Below are 20787 nucleotides of genomic sequence, written 5' to 3' on the forward strand. Positions count from 1 at the left end.
AATTTTCTCTTTTTTTTTAATGTGTACAGCCATAAGGATGAACAAATCTTGCTGTGGCGTATAGAAGGAGAAATACAGATACATGCAGACATAGAGAGGAAGCAGACAGATACAAAAAGATAGAATGCAGTCGGATACATTTATTTCTCTGCATGGTGCCATCCAGTACTGGAGCAAGGAGTAATTAGATTGGGATTATATGGGCTGCATTTCTTTTAATTTGCTGTTAAAAAGAATTTACAATTAGCGTAAATAAACATGATGTTGGGAGAGGAAGCAATGAATAAAAATGTCTTATGATACGCATTCGAAATTGAGCATCATGTTGAAATAAACTATTTTTAAGATATAGGCCTCAAAAAAACAAAAAAAACCACTTACGAGTTAATTAACTAAAAACTAGACTTGGTGATTCATTTCGGGCAAACCTGCTAAATTTGTACTGATCGGGTGATCGATCAAATTCCTAAACTCTGAGCTGAATTCTACCCAAATCACAAACCAAGCAAAAACGGCAGTGGCCGTGCATGTTCGTTTTGGTTCGGGAATCGGAGTTCCACCCGTGGTACCAGAAAAAGTGATGACTGATGGGTTAAAAAGATGATGACAAGGTGCAGCCACTAAATGTTGATTTTATTCAGAGATCAAGTGAGTAGTGAGCAATAGTGGGGGAAAAAGGAAGAACAGTGAAAAAAAATCTATATTTAGATATTATATATATAAACACCATCTATTATTTACTTTTTCTCATTTTATCTGTAAACCAAATGGCAGTTCATAATATTATATTATCTATATATTTTTCAGTGCACTTATTGGCCCATTTCATGCCCTTTTTATGTTCTGATTTGGTTCCTGAATTGGAATCTCGGTTCCAAAATTCTGCCGAGTCATTTGGCCGAAATTAGGGTGTCATGAAAATATTTCTATTTTGAGAGAAAATGGTTCAGCCAAGCTCACTTTTCCCACCATGTGCAAGTCTACTAAATGCCAAATTGCAGGTAATTGAAATCTGAATGATATAGTTTAGGCAACCATAGCTGATTTGTATTATATTATATCATATTACATTATATTACATATGCAATGTGCCCTATATGTTCCAGTGTTCCAGACATGCAGAGAGTTGTTCCTGCCAGTTCCAAAAGTACAACCAATATAACTATTAATACTCTCTGCTATTTCTATGCTTCCTAAAAATTAGGCAAACACTAAAGTCCTGGTGCACAACTGCGATGATATTGATCCAAGCAGCATCTCATTGATGGTCGAGAGTGCTGTAGTTCTAAACGCGGTGTATAACTAGATGATGCCAATTCAAGTGTCGTAATCCAAATCCCACATTCTTCTCTATTTTACTTTTTTTTTTTTTTTTAGAATTACCCACAACTACGGTAATCACCCAGAATAGAAACATTGAGGAATAAGCTATCATGGAGAAAAAAGGTGGAGTTGTAGGCTGAGTTGACTGTTCCTAAACAAGCCATGCCCTCTTCTCATAATCTCATAGGATTTGTTGTTTTTAATCTGTCTAAAGTATAGCTCAAATATGTGTCAATGGCTTACATTCTTCATGGATACTGTGAAGTTTAAGTATCAACCATGGACCTCAAATAACGAAGTGAGCCAGAATTCAATATTTTAGAGTAAAACGATGCAGTAAAACGATGCAGCAGACATTGTTCGGCCGAGCTGAGCCAGAAGGAATTCTATTGAATTGGGCATGTTCTATATTGTGCTCGAATTGTGTGAATTGAGTTCATGGCACAAACATGTTGGCATGCCATGTGTCATCTGCGTAAATTACAGGGAACCATAATGTGTGGCGTATCTGGCTCTGCAGTTGGAAATAACTGACTTCATTCTAAAAGGGCAGTGAAATTACTAATTTGCCTCTGAGGTGTATAATCTTATAAAGCTTTGGGTTGTTTTCATTTTTCTTCTTTTAGGGCGTATTTGTCATTTCATTTTTTCCATCTTAATAATACTGAACTTTTATAGAACTCTTAGCTCCTGGATGGAGATTAAAATATTAATAACGCTATATCTATGTCACATTTCGAGTGCAGACTTGAATGGTGTTTGTAGAGATTTGCTCACAGCTGTAAACTTTCTCTAGCAGGTAATACAGAGCCAGCAGATTTTGAAGTGAAAAGCTTTGTGGGTAAAGGCTGTTAGATAGTTTGATGACGTGTTCATAGAGGTAAAGAACCTTGCTCGATGTTCCTTAGCTGTCAGGCTATGAAGAAATAGAAACTAAGTTCTCTAGTGTGTGATTAAACACACATGGCACATGACACAAACAACTGATTTATGTAGTGTCAGAGACTTTTTACAGAGTGACTTAGTTAGTGGAGTGCACACTTTTAACAAGCGTTCATTTTGGAAGCAAGTCAGATAAAGGGGTCCAAATGCTATTTTCTCCATGAAGTACAGTTTTTTTGTCATCATTTCCAGCTGAGATATGAGAATGAAGCCCCCCATGTTAAGAAACGAGTAATGGGTACTTTGGACAAGCTGTGCCAAGCCAAACTCCTGCCAGATCTAATCCGTCAGCGACTTGAAACAGGGCCATCATTTGTATTCATATGATTGCTCTAGAACTATTTAATCACGGCAAGCTCATAAGACAAGATGGGTGGGCAAATCACTACAAGGAAACAAAAACTGCGTTTCTGCTTTAACAGCGTCAATCTGAATTGTAAACTGTGCATGTAATATTATTTTAATACATTCAGTATCAGAGAATAAAAAAAAAAACGTAATATTCATAAGTAAAATTGTTGTTTATATATCTGGCTTAAACTGTTTCAAATTGGTTGATAGCCTAAATCATATGACATAAACACATTAAATATATATAAACAACACAATGCTGTTTCCTTAGTTCCTCTTTAGCTATAACTGAAGAGGAACTACTTGGGAGTGTAACTCAGGATAGACTGGGACTATATCCATTTCTTCCCTAAGACTAAAAGAACTGTCATTTCGGCCCTAGCACTAATTCAAAACAATCAAACAAGTGTGCATTTGGGGACAATATCCCATGTTGAACTTTCAGAGACAATCAGAAACCCCTTGACCCAGACTTGTGCTTTTAAGGGATTCTATGGTATTAGTAATACAAAGTTGTATTCCTAACACTATAGTGCCCTCTGATCCCCCCTTCCTTGCAGCCCCTTTATTTACTTACTGGATCCTGCGCCGATGTCTTTCTCGGATGGCGCTCTTCCTCCTTCAACGTCATCCAAAGGGGGGCATAATGGGCATGCGTGTTGACTTTCACAAGCACATTAGACCCTACCCATAGGAAAGCTATGACTATGGGGATTTCTTATGGGGATTTGAGGGATGTCTTCATGCAAAGCGTAAGGACATTCACCATCAGTTAAGCGACCTATAGTCCGGTAAACTCTCGGAAGCACTACTAGAGGCTGTCTTAGTACTGAAATGTAAAGATGAGAGTTTCTCTAAAACCAAAATGTTTTACATTGCAGGACTAAGGGCAATAGGGACACTGTGCCCAGATCACGTTAATTAGCTAAATAACTGTAACAATCTATCCAGAAGTTTTGATGACATTATTTCACTATAATACAAAATTAGCTTTTTCTCAGTTTTTCTGACTCTTTCACACACATACACTCTCTCTCTCTTTGAGTTGTAACTATTGCCAAATAAATCAGCCTTCATGTAACAGGGGAAATCAAGCCAATTGAGTGTAGCATAATATAACCCTTTCCTGCACAATCCCACCAGTTGAATACAATGTACCCATATGGTGTTGAGGGCAAAAACAAAGACTTGATCTCTGTGGAAAAACATGAGTTGCTATTGCATGGATTCCCTGATGAAATTACCCTTCCTCAAAACTAGGGAAAGCTAGGGTCCGTAAGGCCCTCCTTAATTCTGAGGATCAATAAGGATACTGTTCCGCCAACCCCATTACCTTTGGAACTAATTGGACAGGGCATTCCCATATCTGTTATTGCTTTATGCTCTGCCCAGAAGGTGGAGGAAAGGGTAGGGGGACATATATCAGATTTGTATAATATCATATTTTACCCTCCACCCACCACACACTGAGTGTAGTAAGCAGCGGAGGCAACATGGGGTGAATGAAAAGGGGAGGTTATCTGATGGGCCATCCTTGGGTAATATTGGGGTTAAGGTCATACTAAATTAACATTAACATTTATTTCGATAGATGTTTTGAAACAGTTGATCTTCTTTCCCCAATTCTATCTCTTGTTACATGCTGGGCCTCATGTCCCCCAGCCATATTTGTTTTTGAATATGTGGCAGTGTTATAGATGTTTCACTGTTTACAATTGTAATTTACCAATCATGACATGTTTTCACATTGCATCAATAATCATGAAGAATGTAGGATTGGGCACTTAGAGCTGGTATTAAGGCAGATTTATTGGAAAAACATATGTTTCAACTCCCATAGGAGTCTTTTTCACATTTGGAGCCAAAACGTTGTATGGTTGTCCAATAAATCTGACTTAACACCATGTCCAACTTTATCTTTCTTCATGATTATTTATACGTTGGGAATGGTCCACCCTGGTCTGGAGGCACCACAGATGGAGATTATTTAGCAAGTGCCACTCCACTTAATGCATATTGAAATGTTTCAACAAACCCTGCACCTATTCCAAGACAAAAAAATCACCTGCAAGTGGTGAGTGATGCTTGTATGTTGACCCCTGAAGTAAGTGTAGTAAATATGTTGTAACTAGTCCTAGAGGCTACTGCAGATAGAGAGTCATTCCAAAAAAAATTAAAAAAATCAGGATTATATATTCTAGAAAAAATGAAAAATAAGAACTTGATTTAAAACCAAAATGAGAATTCAACAATGCAACGACAATGTATCAGTCATTTTATACATGTATCTGTGATTTATAAAGTGCACAAGATAAAATGGTAGACTTATTACTAAATAAAAAAAAAAACTCTCTTATATAATTCATAGTCATGTTCATAACGTTTAGTCATGTCTAAATAAGACTGGACATAGACATTAAACCTATTCAGCCTTCTTTTCTAGTGCTGTTGTTTCTGTATGGGGTTTGGAGGAGTTGTCGTATGTTGTCATATGTTGTCCATCGTTGACTTGGCATTAGAAACATTCAGAAACATTTACAAATCAATCTATACATCAACCACATCCTATAGTTTTCTTGGGACTATAAAGTACTCTAGGCAAATTGCATGTGGTATACATTGTAAAACATTGTAGTTTTAGAGAAACTGCCATGTTTACATAGCATGGTTAAGACTGCCTCTAGTGGTTGTCTACCAGACAGTCATTCGAGGTGCTTCGCTGTGCATGAGGACATCCAGCGTAGGAAAGCATTGGTTCTTAGAGGCAAAGACAGAGCCAGCACAGCGGGACCTTGGCGCTTTCATAAGATTAGTAAATTAAAGGGTTTTTAAACCTTTATTTGTTGCAGGGAGGAGGGACGGGGGCACTGTGGGCAAAGAGACACTAAAGTGATAGGAATATAGCTTGGCATGTTTCAGGGCTGGTCTATTCACAGATCGTGCACAGAGGGAACAGTGCGTGCTGGGAATGAATACCCTGCCAATACAGTACTCCACAAAAATCAATAATCCAGTGTTGTGGTAAAGTCAAAGAAATAAATGACTCTGGATAAGAGGAAACAAACCCAAAGACTCTAAAAGGAATTATAAATACAATGTAACTGCATGTTTTTTTTTTTCTATCAACATAGAAAAGCTTTTATCCCCTACCAGTCTGAAAAGAATTTAAGGGAAATTTTATGAAAAGAATTTATGAAAATGTTATATGTTTCCTTAGTCCCTATATTTAACAAATATGTACTTCTAAGGTTAGAAAACGACAATTAAATGGAAGTTGAAATATGCACTTCTTTCATAATTCCTTTTTGCTTGGGAGCCCCCATCTTGTCCAATCATTGTTATACGTTGTTACCAGTGTTCTATATTTTGTGTTATAATATGTTCCATGCACATTCAGACCATAGAAGTCTTGGAGATTTTGATGAAGCACATATGGCTTTTCTCTCATACCTTAGTGACCGTCCACTGAGATCCAAGTTTATGTGCTGCAATCAAGCATATTTTGGGTTTAGAGATTTCAGTTCTTTTAAGATATGTGGGTTATCTCAATAAATCAAAAATTACGGAGAATTGAAAAGAAAAATGTAAACTACGCCAAAACAGCAAAACCTGGAAAAAGTATTGGAATTTTTTTTCCAGTTTGGCAATTTTAGTCCAAAATGTGTAAAGTCCTATAAATTATCCATAATATCCGGGTTTCTACTGGTCCAATTGCTGAATCAGGAAGCTCGTTGACTTGAACAAAACCAAAATGTCACCGGTGAAATATGTATATAGCAATGAAGAGTTTACTTTGTTATGCCCCCTGGTCCTCCTGAATTAACTACTTTTTACAGTTTTGACCTTGCACCCTTGGTGGATGAATTGATTTAGCTGCAGGATATGAATGTATGGTTCTCATTGGTTGTACTTGTTATTTAAGATCTCAGCTGTGGGATTTAACTGGAAAAAAAAACAGCAGACGGTGAAAATAATGGCATTCCCTCAATTCAGTGACTTTTAACATGAGTTAAAAGTTGCCGCTAGCCATCCATTTTTCTTCACATACAACCCTATGGCATCATATTCTATAAAGTGTTCATCATTAGTTCAATAAAACAAGCCTCTGTGTAGCAAGACTTGTCTGGCACTGCACTCAAACATTTGGTTTGCTTATGGATTGCAAACGTATTTTACCACAATCTTGCAGGACAGCCAGGTGTTAAAAAAAAAGCACAACCATCGGTCCCCTAACTTGTTTTTATGAACTTTTACTCGGCTGCACATATGGTAGAAGAAGACAGGGCTACTCCCTGAGCCCCTTGTAAATAGACTCATATGTAAAAATGTAAAATACCCCTATATAAATAGACTATGTAAATCAACTCCAGTTAATTAACTGTTTGCGAGGAAGCTCGTGTGTTCTAAGCGTTTGGAGCTTTGATATATGCGGCAGCTAAAGTCGAATTTCTTTAAAAGAATTCCATTTGATGTTGGTTTTGAAGAGCACTATTTCACCACTATTTCACACACTATAGACCAGGCTTCCCCAAACTCCGGCCCTCCAGATGTTGCTGAACTACAACTCCCATGATTCTATGAATGAAATAGATAGGCTGAGAATCATGGGAGTTGGAGTTCAGCAACATCTGGAGGGCCGGAGTTTGGGGAAGCCTGCTATAGACCATTATTTTGGTGGTAAGGACAATTAATGCAAAGTAGTTAATACCACACATTCATACCAATCTTTACCATAGACTTTAACTATTGGCGTGACAAAATAAAAATGGAAAAAGCTGGTTTAAAAAATTGTAAAATCTCCATCTCCTCGGGTCTGCCATTTTGTAACGACTGCATTCCGATTGCTCCTGCACTTTCTGTATTTCTATATTAACATGTTTAGTGTGAGTTGCAATAACATTACTATTTTCTTTTTAAGATGAATCCTTTTTTGTGTGTGAAAGGTTTGTTTACAATATTTTTTACTTCAAATAGATTTCACAGACACAAAAAATGTAAGTTAAAAATCAAAGTCAGAATTCCATATTTATAAAGAGTCCTTAACTAAAATCGAATTCTTTATGTTTTTTTTATACTGAGCTCTAAACGTTTGAAGCCCAATGGTAACATTTAACACAGGAGTAAAACAGAGAATTCCTGGACCTCCTACATTTTTATTTCATATTTGAATTTTTTTTTATTTGTTCCAAAGGAATTGTACTGATTATTCCACAGCTTTTTTTTTTGTCTGTGTAATTAAGCAAAATTCTGAGAACATTTGTTTTTATACTTTCAGCAGCCTGGCCACCTCTCGGACTGAATGTGTGACATGTAAGCTATACTGCGGGAAGGACATGATTCAAACTGTTCCAGACCCATCAGCCTATATCAAAGTAAGTCTGCTACCAGAGTGTATGGACTACTAAAGAAAAACTTTCTATATTATAGAACTACGTAATAAAGGGTGGATAAAGACAAATGATAATACTATCTACTTTGGTAAAAAGAGGTAAAAAAAAAGATAAAGGAAAATGTCATGCAGCCATGGTATACACAAATATTGTGTTTGGCATCTGACATCCTTTGGCTTGGCAAGGAGTATTATTAAAGGGACACTCCAGACCCCTTTATAGAGTCAGAGCTTGCACTCTAACTCACTGAGTGCCAAGGGAGCAATTACTGAGGTCTGCATCCACTGGTGTAGTAAACTTTATGCTTCCCTGCTGGACCACCAGGCATCATAGTTCCCCCCCTTTTTTTTTTTAGAAAGCCAAACATTAGGGGGCTACACAGAGCACGTTATTTACGATCTCACACATTACATACAGCCACTACACACCACTCGTACATCACATACAGCTATAACACACCACACATCACATACAGCCAGCTCACCCCACATCCATTGCATAAAGCCAGCTCACCACACACACACATATTGCATACAGCCAGCTCACCCCACATACATTGCATACAGCCAGCTCACCCCACTCATATTACATACAGCCAGCTCACCCCACTCATATTACATACAGCCTGCACACATATCACACATCACATACAGCCAGCTCACTCCACACACACATATTGCATACAGCCAGCTCACCTCACTCATATTACATACAGCCTGCACATATCACACATCACATACTGCCAGCTCACCCCACTCATATTACATACAGCCTGCACATATCACACATCACATACTGCCAGCACACACCACATATCACTTCCCACCAGCACACACATACACATACAAATAACATACAGCTTGTATTTTTAGCTAATTTTATGGTTATCAAAAGATGGGTGTCAGATGTTGGGACAGAGGCACAATTTCTGAGCTTGCCATAGGCCCTATTTTCAGTAGATTTGCTTCTGGTCAAACAACCCTTGCATGCAACTTGTACTGTCTTTCTATACACTTCTTGTAAAAAAAAAAAAAAAAAAAAGATCTATTTTTTAAACTTACTTTATTGCACAGTGTACTTAATTTAGAATTTCATATTTCCTGCTGTTAATGGCCTGCCATAGTCTGCTGTATGTGATCAAAGTTCAATTAACCGAGCAGGAGATGCAAACTTCTAAAGTGAACACACTGTGCTACAAGATAAAAATGAAAACCTTTTTAAATGCAGGCTGTGCGAGTCAGGCAAGGGAGGTGTGGCTAGGGCTGCATAAACAGAAACAAAAGGGATTTAACTCCTAACCTGCAGAGAATTGAGCATTGAGACCTCCGAGCATTGCATTATACATCCAAACTGCTTAATTAGGCTAAAGTCGTTTTAGTGCTTAGAATATCTCCTTGAAAATTCAGTTTGATCTTTTGACACTTCACACATTAGTAGATAACCATATAAATAGGTAGTTTTAGCATAAAGTGGGAGATTTTATCAGTCTTGGCTCCTGTGGTCTAATTTTGAAAATCGGTTACGACCTCACCACAACTTGTTACTTAATGAGCAGACCTCCTAAGTTGTTAATTATAATGCAAGATCACGCCACATAATATGAATGATTGATAGTTTTCTGCTTTCCTTGTTAATCTACGATGATATTGTTATAAATAGGATGGCTTTCGTGCTAGATAGATACGTAAAATTATTTGAATAGGTAAGAGTTCTGTAACGCACTGTATGTATATTCAAGTATATCGTATACTGCAGCTGGTAAGGTTTCCTAAACTACGGTTTTCTGGAAAAGGGGCTGCGAACTTCCATTATGTCTCAAGGTACCAAGAGTATGTGCATTTTAATAGGTTGTAGTTATCTGGCTTTTATTGCTGTTAACTGTGAGATTTAACCATTTAATATGTTTAATAATATGTTCTAGAACAGTGATGGCGAACCTTTTTGAGCCCGAGTGCCCAAACCGCAATACATGCCAACTTTTTTTTCCTTAAAGTGCCGGCAATTGCGTGTGTGTGGGGGGGGGGGGGGGTGCGTGTGTGTGGGGGGGCGTGTGTGTGTATGAGGGGTGCTGTGTGTGTGTGTATGAGGGGTGCTGTGTGTGTGTGTATGAGGGGTGCTGTGTGTGTGTGTATGAGGGGTGCTGTGTGTGTGTGTATGAGGGGTGCTGTGTGTGTGTGTGGGGGGGGTGCTGTGTGTGTGGGGGGGGGTGCTGTGTGTGTGTGTGGGGGGGGTGCTGTGTGTGTGTGTGGGGGTGCTGTGTGTGTGTGGGGGGGTGCTGTGTGTGTGTGAGGGGGGTGCTGTGTGTGTGTGTTTGGGGGTGCTGTGTGTGTGTGTTTGGGGGGGGGTGCTGTGTGTGTGTGTGTTTGGGGGGGGTGCTGTGTGAGGGGGGTGCTGTGTGTGTGAGGGGGGTGCTGTGTGTGTGAGGGGGGTGCTGTGTGTGTGTGTGTGAGGGGGGTGCTGTGTGTGTGTGAGGGGGTGCTGTGTGTGTGTGAGGGGGGTGCTGTGTGTGTGTGAGGGGGGTGCTGTGGGGGGGTAGGGGTACTGCTGGGGGGGTAGGGATACTGCTGGCGGGGTATGGGTACTGCTGTGGGGGGTAGGGGTGCTGTGGGGGGGGTAGGGGTACTGTGTGTGGGGGGTAGGGGTACTGCTGGGGTGGTAGGGGTACTGCTGATGGTGGTAGGGGTACTGCTGAGGGGGGTAGGGGTACTGCTGAGGGGGGGTAGGGGTGCTGTGGGGGGTAGGGGTACTGCTGGGGGTGGTAGGGGTACTGCTGGGGGTGGTAGGGGTACTGCTGGGGGTGGTAGGGGTACTGCTGAGGGGGGGTAGGGGTACTGCTGAGGGGGGGTAGGGGTACTGCTGAAGGGGGTAGGGGTACTGCTGGGGGTGGTAGGGGTACTGCTGGGGGGGTAGGGTGCTGCTGGGGGGGGGGGTAGGGTGCTGCTGGGGGGGTAGGGTGCTGTGGGGGGTAGGGTGGTGCTGTGGGGGGTAGGGGTGCTGCTGGGGGGGTAGGGGTGCTGCTGGGGGGGTAGGGGTGCTGTGGGGGGGTAGGGGTGGTGCTGGGGAGATAGGGGTGGTGCTGGGGGGGTAAGGGTACTTCTGGGGGGGGAAGGGGTGCTGTGGGGGGGTAGGGGTGGTGCTGTGGGGGTAGGGGTGGTGCTGGGGGGGGTAGGGGTGGTGCTGGGGGGGTAAGGGTACTTCTGGGGGGGGGTAGGGGTGCTGCTGGGGGGGTAGGGGTGCTGTGGGGGGGTAGAGGTGGTGCTGGGGAGATAGGGGTGGTGCTGGGGGGGTAAGGGTACTTCTGGGGGGGGAAGGGGTGCTGTGTGGGGGTAGGGGTGGTGCTGTGGGGGTAGGGGTGGTGCTGGGGGGGGTAGGGGTGGTGCTGGGGGGGTAAGGGTACTTCTGGAGGGGGGGGGTAGGGGTGCTGTGTGTCAGTATCCCCCCCCCCTCCCTCCTTATTACCTTTAATGAAGTGGGGGGGGGGACACATCCCTGGTGGTCCGGTGGTGGTACCGTCATCCCTGGTGGTCCGGTGGTGGCAGGCCGTGCTTCCGGTTCGGGAGGCAGGGGGAGGGATCTGTGATGCTGATCCCCTGTCCTCCCGCGCGATGCTGTGTGGAGCGTTGCCATGGTAACGCTCGGCAACGCTCCACACAGCATCGCGCGGGAGGACAGGGGAGCTGCTGCAAAGATCCCTCCCCTGCCTCCCGACCCGGAAGCAGAGTAGGCGCCTGCCGTTTCGGGCAGGCAGGTGCCTACTCTGCAGTGATGGCGGACCTGTGGCCGCGTGCCCACAGAGAGGGCACGGCGTGCCACCTGTGGCACGCGTGCCATAGGTTCGCCATCACTGTTCTAGAATATGTGTTTCTCTGAAGTAGAGATTGTAGCCGTATTAGTCCGGTGCTGCAGGTGTATGCAGATATAGATATCTTTTGTTTTACATCGATTTCTCTGAACAAATGCCTGGTATGTCGTGAAAACATTGAGTATTAAAATATGTTTCACAGCTGAAAATATCTTTATTGAAATCATTTTCATTGAATAATACAAATATAGGTTTTCTGCTCATGCTACAGCAAACTAAGGGTACAAGTTGATATTCTCAAATATAGCTGGCTCTCGCTAGTGAGGTAGCCATCTTCCCTGCATTTGTAAAACACTCTTTGAATTATAGTTTTCCTGAGTTTAGCTACCAGCAGCCATTCAGAAACTCGAGTTGAGCTAATTATCATTCCACCATGCAAGTTCAGACAGGCAGTGTGACACCCCCACTTATACCTCAGCGTATACTCCTCCCTGCTGTTTAACCCATTAAGGACACAGCTTCAGAAGCTTGTCTTACGCTTAATGACACAAGCAATTTTTGCATTTTCTTGCTGTATGCGTTCAACTGCAATTTGCATCTCTCTCGTTTATTGCACCAACGCATATTATATACTGGTTTTTAGAGGACAGAAAGGGCTTTAATTTGATGTAACATATATATATATATATAAATGCTTATTTATTATTAAAAAAAATACAGAAAAATGCAAAAAAAAAAGAAACATTTTGTGTTTTTTGTACAGTTTTTGCAATAATAATGTGTGCCTAATTAGTGCAGGTTAAAGAAAGTAATTAAAAATAAATGAATTTAGTTGTTCTGATTTACAGAATATATAATGTGTCTGGGATTTTCAGGTTTTTTTTGTAGTTACAGGTCACAAAGCACAAGGAGTAAAATAAACTTTTAATATGGAGCGATTTTAGAATTTGGTATGTTTGTCTTGTAAGCTTAATAGCCATAAAAGAAAACAAAATTGCCACACAAAAGTATATATTTATATAAAGTAGACATCACAGGCTATTGTCCTAAGGTTGTTTTGACACTTTCTAAGTAGCCATTTCACCGCCAACCTCTGCTAAATATTGGAGTAAAATTTTGTATTTTGGGGTTTTTGGCACACAAACTTATAACAAAGAACTTCTCATGTGTATTTTGTAAAGTTGGTGTGTGCTATTCCTGTACAAGGTTTTATTATGTGTTCAGTTACTTCTGCTGAGTACAATGGTACCCCCATTGTATGTCTATGGCACTATTTCGTGAAGCTACAGTGCCATATAGGAGACCTGTCCATTTCAACATTTACAGTAGAATTTTGAGAGGCGGATTTAATGGGCCTATGCTTCCATTTGGGGTATTATAGCAGTTTGACTGTTCAAAAAAACCTCACAAAGGCCTACCATTTGTAAAAGTAGACACCTCAGGGTATCTCATATGGTGCATATTGTGCTTTAACATGCCCCCATTTTTTCACCAATATATGCCAAAGTATGTGGTAAAATATAATTTTGGGCATTTTTTACATATGGATTACATTTTTGCTGGGCATTTTGTACATTTCATATGTGCCACTAAGTTCAAACCCCCCAAATTATGCTCAGCTAAGCCTTCTGAGTAAAACAATATGCCAAATGTATGACCTAGACACTATTTTGTGAAGTTACACTGCTGTAAAAGAGACATAACAAGTTAAGTTTTTTAAGTGTGAATTTTCATTGAGGGTTTTGATGCGTCCGTGTCCCAATTTGGAGCTCTTGAGCAGGCTACATATTACAACTACACTATAAAGGCATACCATTTCTTAAAGAAGACATCCCTGGGCAATTCAAAAGGCATTTTCTGAACCTTAGCGTGGGATCATTTTTCCGCTAGCTTGTACCAAGTGTAGTGGTAATACGCATTTTTTCTGCCTTTTTGACACACAAAGTGAGTTTGCGCAGTATATTTTTCAAACCTTATGTGTACTACGACTGTATAATACTTCATATGTTGCTCAACTATGTCGGCTGAGTACAGCCAGGTATATGTGGACATTGAAGGGGCACATTTGAGACACAGCCATTCCAGTTTTTTTTTTTTAAACTTTGAATTTTTACGCTGTGTCCATGTCCCATTTTAGAGTATTTTACAAGGCTATATAATCCAATTACTCCATAAAGGCATACCATTTCTTAAAGAAGACATCCCAGGGTAATTCAAAAGGCATATTTTGAACCTTAGCGTGGGATCATTTTTCCGCTAGCTTGTACCAAGTGTAGTGGTAATGAGCATTTTTTAATGTATTTTTTTACTTTGTAAATCTTTTTTTACTTTGTAAAACTTTTTTTACTTTGTAAAACCCGTTTTTAAACTTTTTTTTTACTTATTAAATGTTTTACATTTTCTTAACTTTTTTTACACTTTTACATTTTTTTCTAAACTTTTCTTTTACCGTTAACCCCTAACTAGCAGTAAGCAGCACTAACCGTAAATTCCCCATTTTCCCATAACTCCCACCCACCCCAGCTAGCAAAATATATAATTATAAAATATTTAAATGAATTAATTAAATAAATTGAACCCCTGAGGGTTAAAAAAATAAATAAAAGTTAATCCTCAGGGGTTAAAAAAAAATGAGATCACAGTATAATACTGCGATCTGTATGTTGATCACTGTAGGCAGTGATCAACTGGCAGGGAAGGGGTTCATTTTTATTTAGACTGGGTAAAGAGGGGTGATATTTTTTTTTTACTTAAACGTTACTAAAACAGTTAAAAAAAATTTTTTTTTACCTTTTTAAAGCTTATTTTTAAAAAAATTTAACGTTATCACCTAGTTAGCCTAACACCAAATTCCCCAATTCCCCACTAACTTCCACCCATCCCAGCTAGCTAAATATATCATTTTTAAATTTTTAAATTAATTAATAAAATAAATGTAACCCCTGAGGGTTAAAAAAAAGAATAATTAACCCTCAGGGGTTAAAAAAAATCAGATGACATTAAAATGTATACCCTGCCAATTGATCACTGTAGTCAGTGATCAATTGGCAGGGAAGGGGTTAATTTTATTAAAACAGGGGAAAGGGGGGGTGGGATTTAACTTTAATAATTTTTTTTTCACCAGGGGGCAGGATCAGTGAATATCCGTCTCCCTGCACTTCACACAGAACCCGGAAGTGCAGGGAGGCGGAAGGTGAGTATTTGGAGCACATGTGCCCGCTCTGACATGCTGTCAGAGCGGGCACATGAGCTGGGGCAGCCCGGTCGGGTGCTCCTGGTCTGCCTCTAATACAGAGGCAGACCGGAGCACCATTAACACCGCGATCGCCACGATTGCGGCGATCTGGGGTTAACTTTAGTAAATGACGGAAATTTTCCGTCAACGGTCCTTAACTGAAGGACAAGGTTGACGGAAAATTTCCGTCACCGGTCGGGAAGGGGTTAAGAAATGTATAACCTTTAATATTTTATTACAACGACCTGCCATTTTCACCATTTCACTACATTAAAAATATATATATATACTTATGAATGTGATCACCGTAAAACCTCTGGTGAACCTATGTTCACCAGACTTAAATACTTAATTTCTCTCTCTCCAACTCAGTTCTCAATATCCTACTATTGTTCTAGACAAGTTCAAAATTCTGATCTGTCCCAGTCTGCTTATGTAAACTCAATGTTGTAAAACCTCTACTGGACTTTCTTACTCCTTACACCTGCATATAAATCCCTCTGCAACCACGCATTTCCCTGATTTTCATGTTCCACTCATCTCCCACTGCAATATTGTCCGTTCTCTACTCTTTCTCAACTCCTCATCACGGCCTCGGTTTAATATTTATGTGTAAGCCACTCAAATTATTTATTGTAACATACATATTTCAATAAATCAAAAAAAATATCAAAAGATTTTAAAAAAAAATCAAAGTATTAAATTATTTTAAAAGTTTATATTAAATTAAGACCTGTATTGATTATCCCTCTTGGATTCCAGCCGTTTGTCTAATCTGCCATCTCTCCCAAGATGTTTTCTATACTCCTGAAAACATCAATACCGTTCTTGACTCAATTTTACTTCTCCTTATTAAAACCTCTCAGTCTAACTCATCTGACCTCATCACTTTCTATTTTTAGTCCTAATAAAAGATCACTAAATGCACATGTTTCATTTTTATTCTGGTATATCATACACCTTGCTCTCAAAATACATAAATAAACTAAAAAAAAACAAAAAAAACACACACGCACTACAGTTCTGAAATTTTTCGGCTGATTTCCATTAAATTTTTATCCTGAAGAATGTGCCCAAGGACCAGACAAGGTAACAGACATAAGCTTAGGAATGATCATTGGTCAATCATATCTGGAATAAATTTTCTCGCGTTTTGAGCATCTGTATGCAAATAAAAAGACTTCTTAATATGAATCTAGAAACAGACTTTCGTTTTCTCCACCAAGCAAAAACAGATGGCGTTTCAGTGCTTGAAACTCAACATTTACTTACTAATATTTACTAGATTACAGGGATGTCGGGAAACACTCTCCGATTGGCTTTGTTATGATCTGAACCCCTGCTTCCTACTTTCAGTCACTGCATAGAGCTTGCTGTGCCACTGTGGAATATGTTCTCCTGGGGTGATTCCAGAGAGTTGTCTATTTGATTCTGATCCACCTGAAACATGTATGTATTATAAGGGTGTTCGTGGGGCCAATTCATACAACATACATGATCCAGCACACTCACTCAAAAGTGGGGAACAGTGTTTCAAAGCCCACCAGAGCCAGTCAGAGGGTGTTTCCTGACAAGGAATAGGCAACCTTTGGCAATCCAGATGTTGTGGATTACATCTCCCCTGTTGCTTTGGCAGCATGATGGCTGTGAGAGCATTATGGGAGATGTAATCCACATCTGGAGCGTCAAAGGATGCCTACCACTGTGACTCGAAGATAAATATTACCAATGAAGAGATGGGGTGAAAGAACCCTTCATTTTGTTATTAATTTGACTATTAACAAACCATAGGGCTCCGATAACTCTAAGACCTAGAATCAGTACGGAAGATCTGCTCATTTTTGACCGTCTTAGTATTGACTCTAGACCTGAAGAATCAGTTTACCATAGCTAGAAAACAGTAGAATATCATTGGCCACTTTTGGAACTAAAGATGGGCAATATGCACTATAGGTTCTAAACCAGCCTAGGGCTGAATGCTGCACAGTCTGTAAGCAGTAAATATTTTAATGTTATAGCACTTAACAAAAAGTTCCAATAGGATGAAATTTCAGTTTTGGCAAATCCATAGTAAGGACTACGAAGGCAGATCCAGTAGAAATAGTATACATTTTCAGTTCCAAAGCTATAATAAAAAATCTCAAGTTATTTATATCTCAATTATTTTAGGTTCATTTTTTTTATTATTATTTTGTTATTTGCTGAGAATTATGTACACTATACTAGTAGAGTCAAAAGAAAGAAATATTATTCTCATAAAATATGTTATAAAATGTATTCCAGCTCCAAAGGTTTCCGATATTTGGCAGGAAAATTAGAACATTCTTGATTTTGTGTTACTTGCAAATAAACACATTTAATGATCCTTCAAGCTGGTAATACAAAATGAGATTTCAGCCATATTTTATGATAATGTATATAATATGTAAAATACAAAACAAAACAAAGAGCGTGGACAACTATACCTTGTGCTAAAGTTAACATACTGTTAAATGTATACTGGATTGATAAAATATGATTTATGAATCAAGTTTATGAAAAAAAAACTGTAGAAGGTTACCCTAACCTCCATCACCATGTTAGCTTTTAAAAGTGGTCATGGTAGTAGGAATCTGTATCTGCAGAGTCTTTGCTGTAAAAGTTGCACCAGTAGAGATATTTGTACTTTTGTGCATTTAGCCTAATGCACCCCCTCCCCCTCCCCCAGGACATGTGACTTAGAGTCCCAGGCTGCCTGATATTAGTTCTGTGCATAAAAAACAAAATGTCTGCTGTGAGCACGCACAGAGTGCTGGCGAAATATGTGATCAGCTTCTACCCTTGCGGGCAGCGCTGGGAGCAAGCTTGCAAGGTGAAGATTGACTGTCCCCTTCCTTGGTGCATTCTCTCACAACACCTCCCTCCATTGCACGCTATTTGATTATTTTTTTCTTTAGTAAAGACCTCCCTCTCTCCCTTATCAATGCCTTCCATACTCTTCCCCCCCTGGTCATTGTGCACGCATGATATCTGAGCTGGTGAGAGGGATCCAATAAAATGCTTCTCAATGAGAAGCATTTGATTAGAACTCACAGTGGAGGCATTAACATGGAAACCATCTCGGGGAACTGACGCTGGATTCCATGTAGGTTTACGTTTTATTTTTTAAAGCTTGATAAGGAGAGGACTTTATCATTAATGCCAATAAAGTATTCTAGATTAAGTCAAACTGTTCTTTAAAAAGAGTTGTAGTAACCGTTTGATTTAATTACTTATGCTACTCAAAAGGAAATGCATCACTTGACAATATTTATTTAATTCTTTATTTTTGTAGTGCTTTGCAAAGTACACAAATGAACATAGACATTGCAAGGTATCAAGAGAAAATATCAACCATTAAACAGCATCACATGTCTGATTCTCTGCACTCTTTTTTTTTATAGTTATAATATCTAGATGTATATTCATGCTTGTAGGATATAGAGTAGGGTGAACAGTGGTAATTTGCTACATAGAGTTCAATCATGCTGAGAGAGATTAATGAAACATGCTCACAAATTGCTTTTAAATGATTATGATTAATGGACCTCTGTGGGTATTACGTGGGTGTGTTTGCTCACTTGTACTAGGGGATCAGGCAAGAGTGGTATGTAGAGCTGGTCTAAGCTGCAGCCCAGTTGATGTGGTGGTAAGCCTGATAGCTTATGTATATGGGGGGCAGGGAGGGAGGGAGATAGCATAGATATAGTCACCAGGTGGCCGGGCAGCGTTCAGTAATGAGCATGGGGCTGGCCGCCTGCCTGCTGTGTAGTCACCCCTTTCCTTTGGGTGGGAACCGAGTCTGTGGCATTGGGGGTTCCCGTTGGTAGTCGGTCCGCCGGGAGTTGTCTGGTTTCGCCCTCCAGCTCCGGGCCGGTAGCACGGCCGGCATCCTGTGTCCACTGATTCGGGTACCTCTAGGGTCCGGATCCTTCCCTATCGGGACAGGTCTGGAGGCCTTGGTGTTGGTGTTGCGTCACCTTCGGCGGGCCGGTCTCCGCCTGTGTGGTTGATGCCCTGGGGTTGTTCCTTCAATGGCCGTCGGCCCAGATGGGCTATCATCTCGTTTTGTAGGCTGCTTTACTAAGACTTTGCCCGAGGGTGTCCCAGTCCCCCTTCGGTCGGCGCTGTCATGTTGGCCCCCCAGTCTCCTGCTCTCTTGCTTCTGCTGCTGCTCTGCCACTTGCCGGGCCATAATTCGTGCCCAGAAGGCTGTGAACAGGTCATTCAGGCGGCTGGTAAGTGAGTCGCTTGTGCTGGGGCTACATTCCGCTGGCCTTTCTCCTCCACCCGGCTGCACGTCCGCCATTTTTGTGTGGCTGGGTACTTGCAGGCATGGTGCGTGGTTGGGTCTGGTTTCTGCGTGTGAGGTCCACAGAGGTACGCTGGTCGAGGCTATTTGGACCGGGATAACCCCCACCGGTCCTAAGGGGGGGGGGGCAGCCTTGCGTTGCGGGTGCTGCATGTGTTTGCGGGCCGGGAGAGCGGCCGCCTCTCCTCTGCCCTGCTTGGTGTAGGCCCCAGGCCTCAGGTCGGTCATTCCGGCAGGCATTCCAGGCTTGTGGGGTATTCCCCAGGTCGTCAGCTTTTGCAGAGCAATTTGTGATAGATTAGGGTTCAGGATTGCACAGATTGCCCCTGATTTCAGCCGGTATTCAGGCCCAGGCCCAGGAGCCCATATCATGTGCGACTGTACAGCTTCCCAGTCAGGCCACGCCCCCACTTGACAATTTTTAAACAAATAAATACAAAGCAAAATAAAGCAAAAAGCCCAACAACTCTGAAAAGTATATAATAAACATTTATAATTTACTATAATCTTGGTCAGCTAGCATTGCTGGGCACACCTCTCAGCTAGGAAAGCTTCTTCAGCCTCCTCCCTCTCTCTTACCCATACACTAATCCAATCCAGACCAGTTCACTAATGACAAAAATAGGACATCACCGTGTAACAGCAGCAAGCTCCTCATGCTCCCTCCATTGACTGACACAGCTTGGAGAGAAAGAAAAACCTGACACTAGAGCCTAATCTGCATGAATCACACTGATTAGATTACCTATGTTCTCCCCATCCGCATGTTGCAAGGTAAAGAGATCTTCCAACTGCACATGTGTGTCTCCATCTGGCATGCTCAATGCTCTTTTACAGCAGCATACCTAGGGATAGGAGAGTGATTGGTTAGATCAGTGTCCCCCTTGGAGTGGGTGTGGAAATCATAAGAAAGAAGAAGTCAAAAATATTTACCTGCTTTTTTTTTAGCCTGCATATTGAACCAACTGTTTCTTTCAAAACTAAGTTTGTTAATAAGATAATTTTCTTTCATATTATAATTTTCAATTATATTTGGGAACTATTAGGGAACTATTAATACTGCATTATTGGAAACTTATTTTAACAACAAATACAATCTCAATGTCTAAAATAAGAGATGTTACCCATTTTTAGTATAATAGAGCGGGTGCCTATTTTATGTTTTATGGCCAAAGGACTGTACAAAACAAGCCATCTAGTTATATTTGACCTATTTCCCATTGTTTGAAGGTCCTAAATTAACTAAGGACTAAAACCCAGCTCTTTCCCTCCCCCTGATATGATACAGACATCTCCCTACTATGTTGTCTATCAAATACTGCCCAAATTTAGATGGCAAAGGTAGACTGGGAGCAGTGAGCTAGTCTGCCCCCTAGTGCTTGCTGTGTATCACAGCATTCCAGATAAGTCCCCA

The 20787-nt window shown here is 40.8% G+C and overlaps 1 protein-coding gene across 1 annotated transcript in view; it reads left to right on the forward strand.

Annotated features, from left to right (window-relative positions):
• Nucleotides 1-20787, forward strand: part of ERG (ETS transcription factor ERG) — a 214836-nt gene that overhangs the window by 58793 nt on the left and 135256 nt on the right. The window contains exon 2 of the mRNA XM_063447272.1: nucleotides 7892-7988. Within this exon, the coding sequence (XP_063303342.1) occupies nucleotides 7950-7988 (39 nt within the window). The 5' untranslated portion in view covers nucleotides 7892-7949. The remainder of the gene's footprint in view (nucleotides 1-7891; nucleotides 7989-20787) is intronic.

Source organism: Pelobates fuscus, chromosome 1, assembly GCF_036172605.1.
Source record: "Pelobates fuscus isolate aPelFus1 chromosome 1, aPelFus1.pri, whole genome shotgun sequence".
Lineage (NCBI taxonomy): Eukaryota > Metazoa > Chordata > Amphibia > Anura > Pelobatidae > Pelobates > Pelobates fuscus.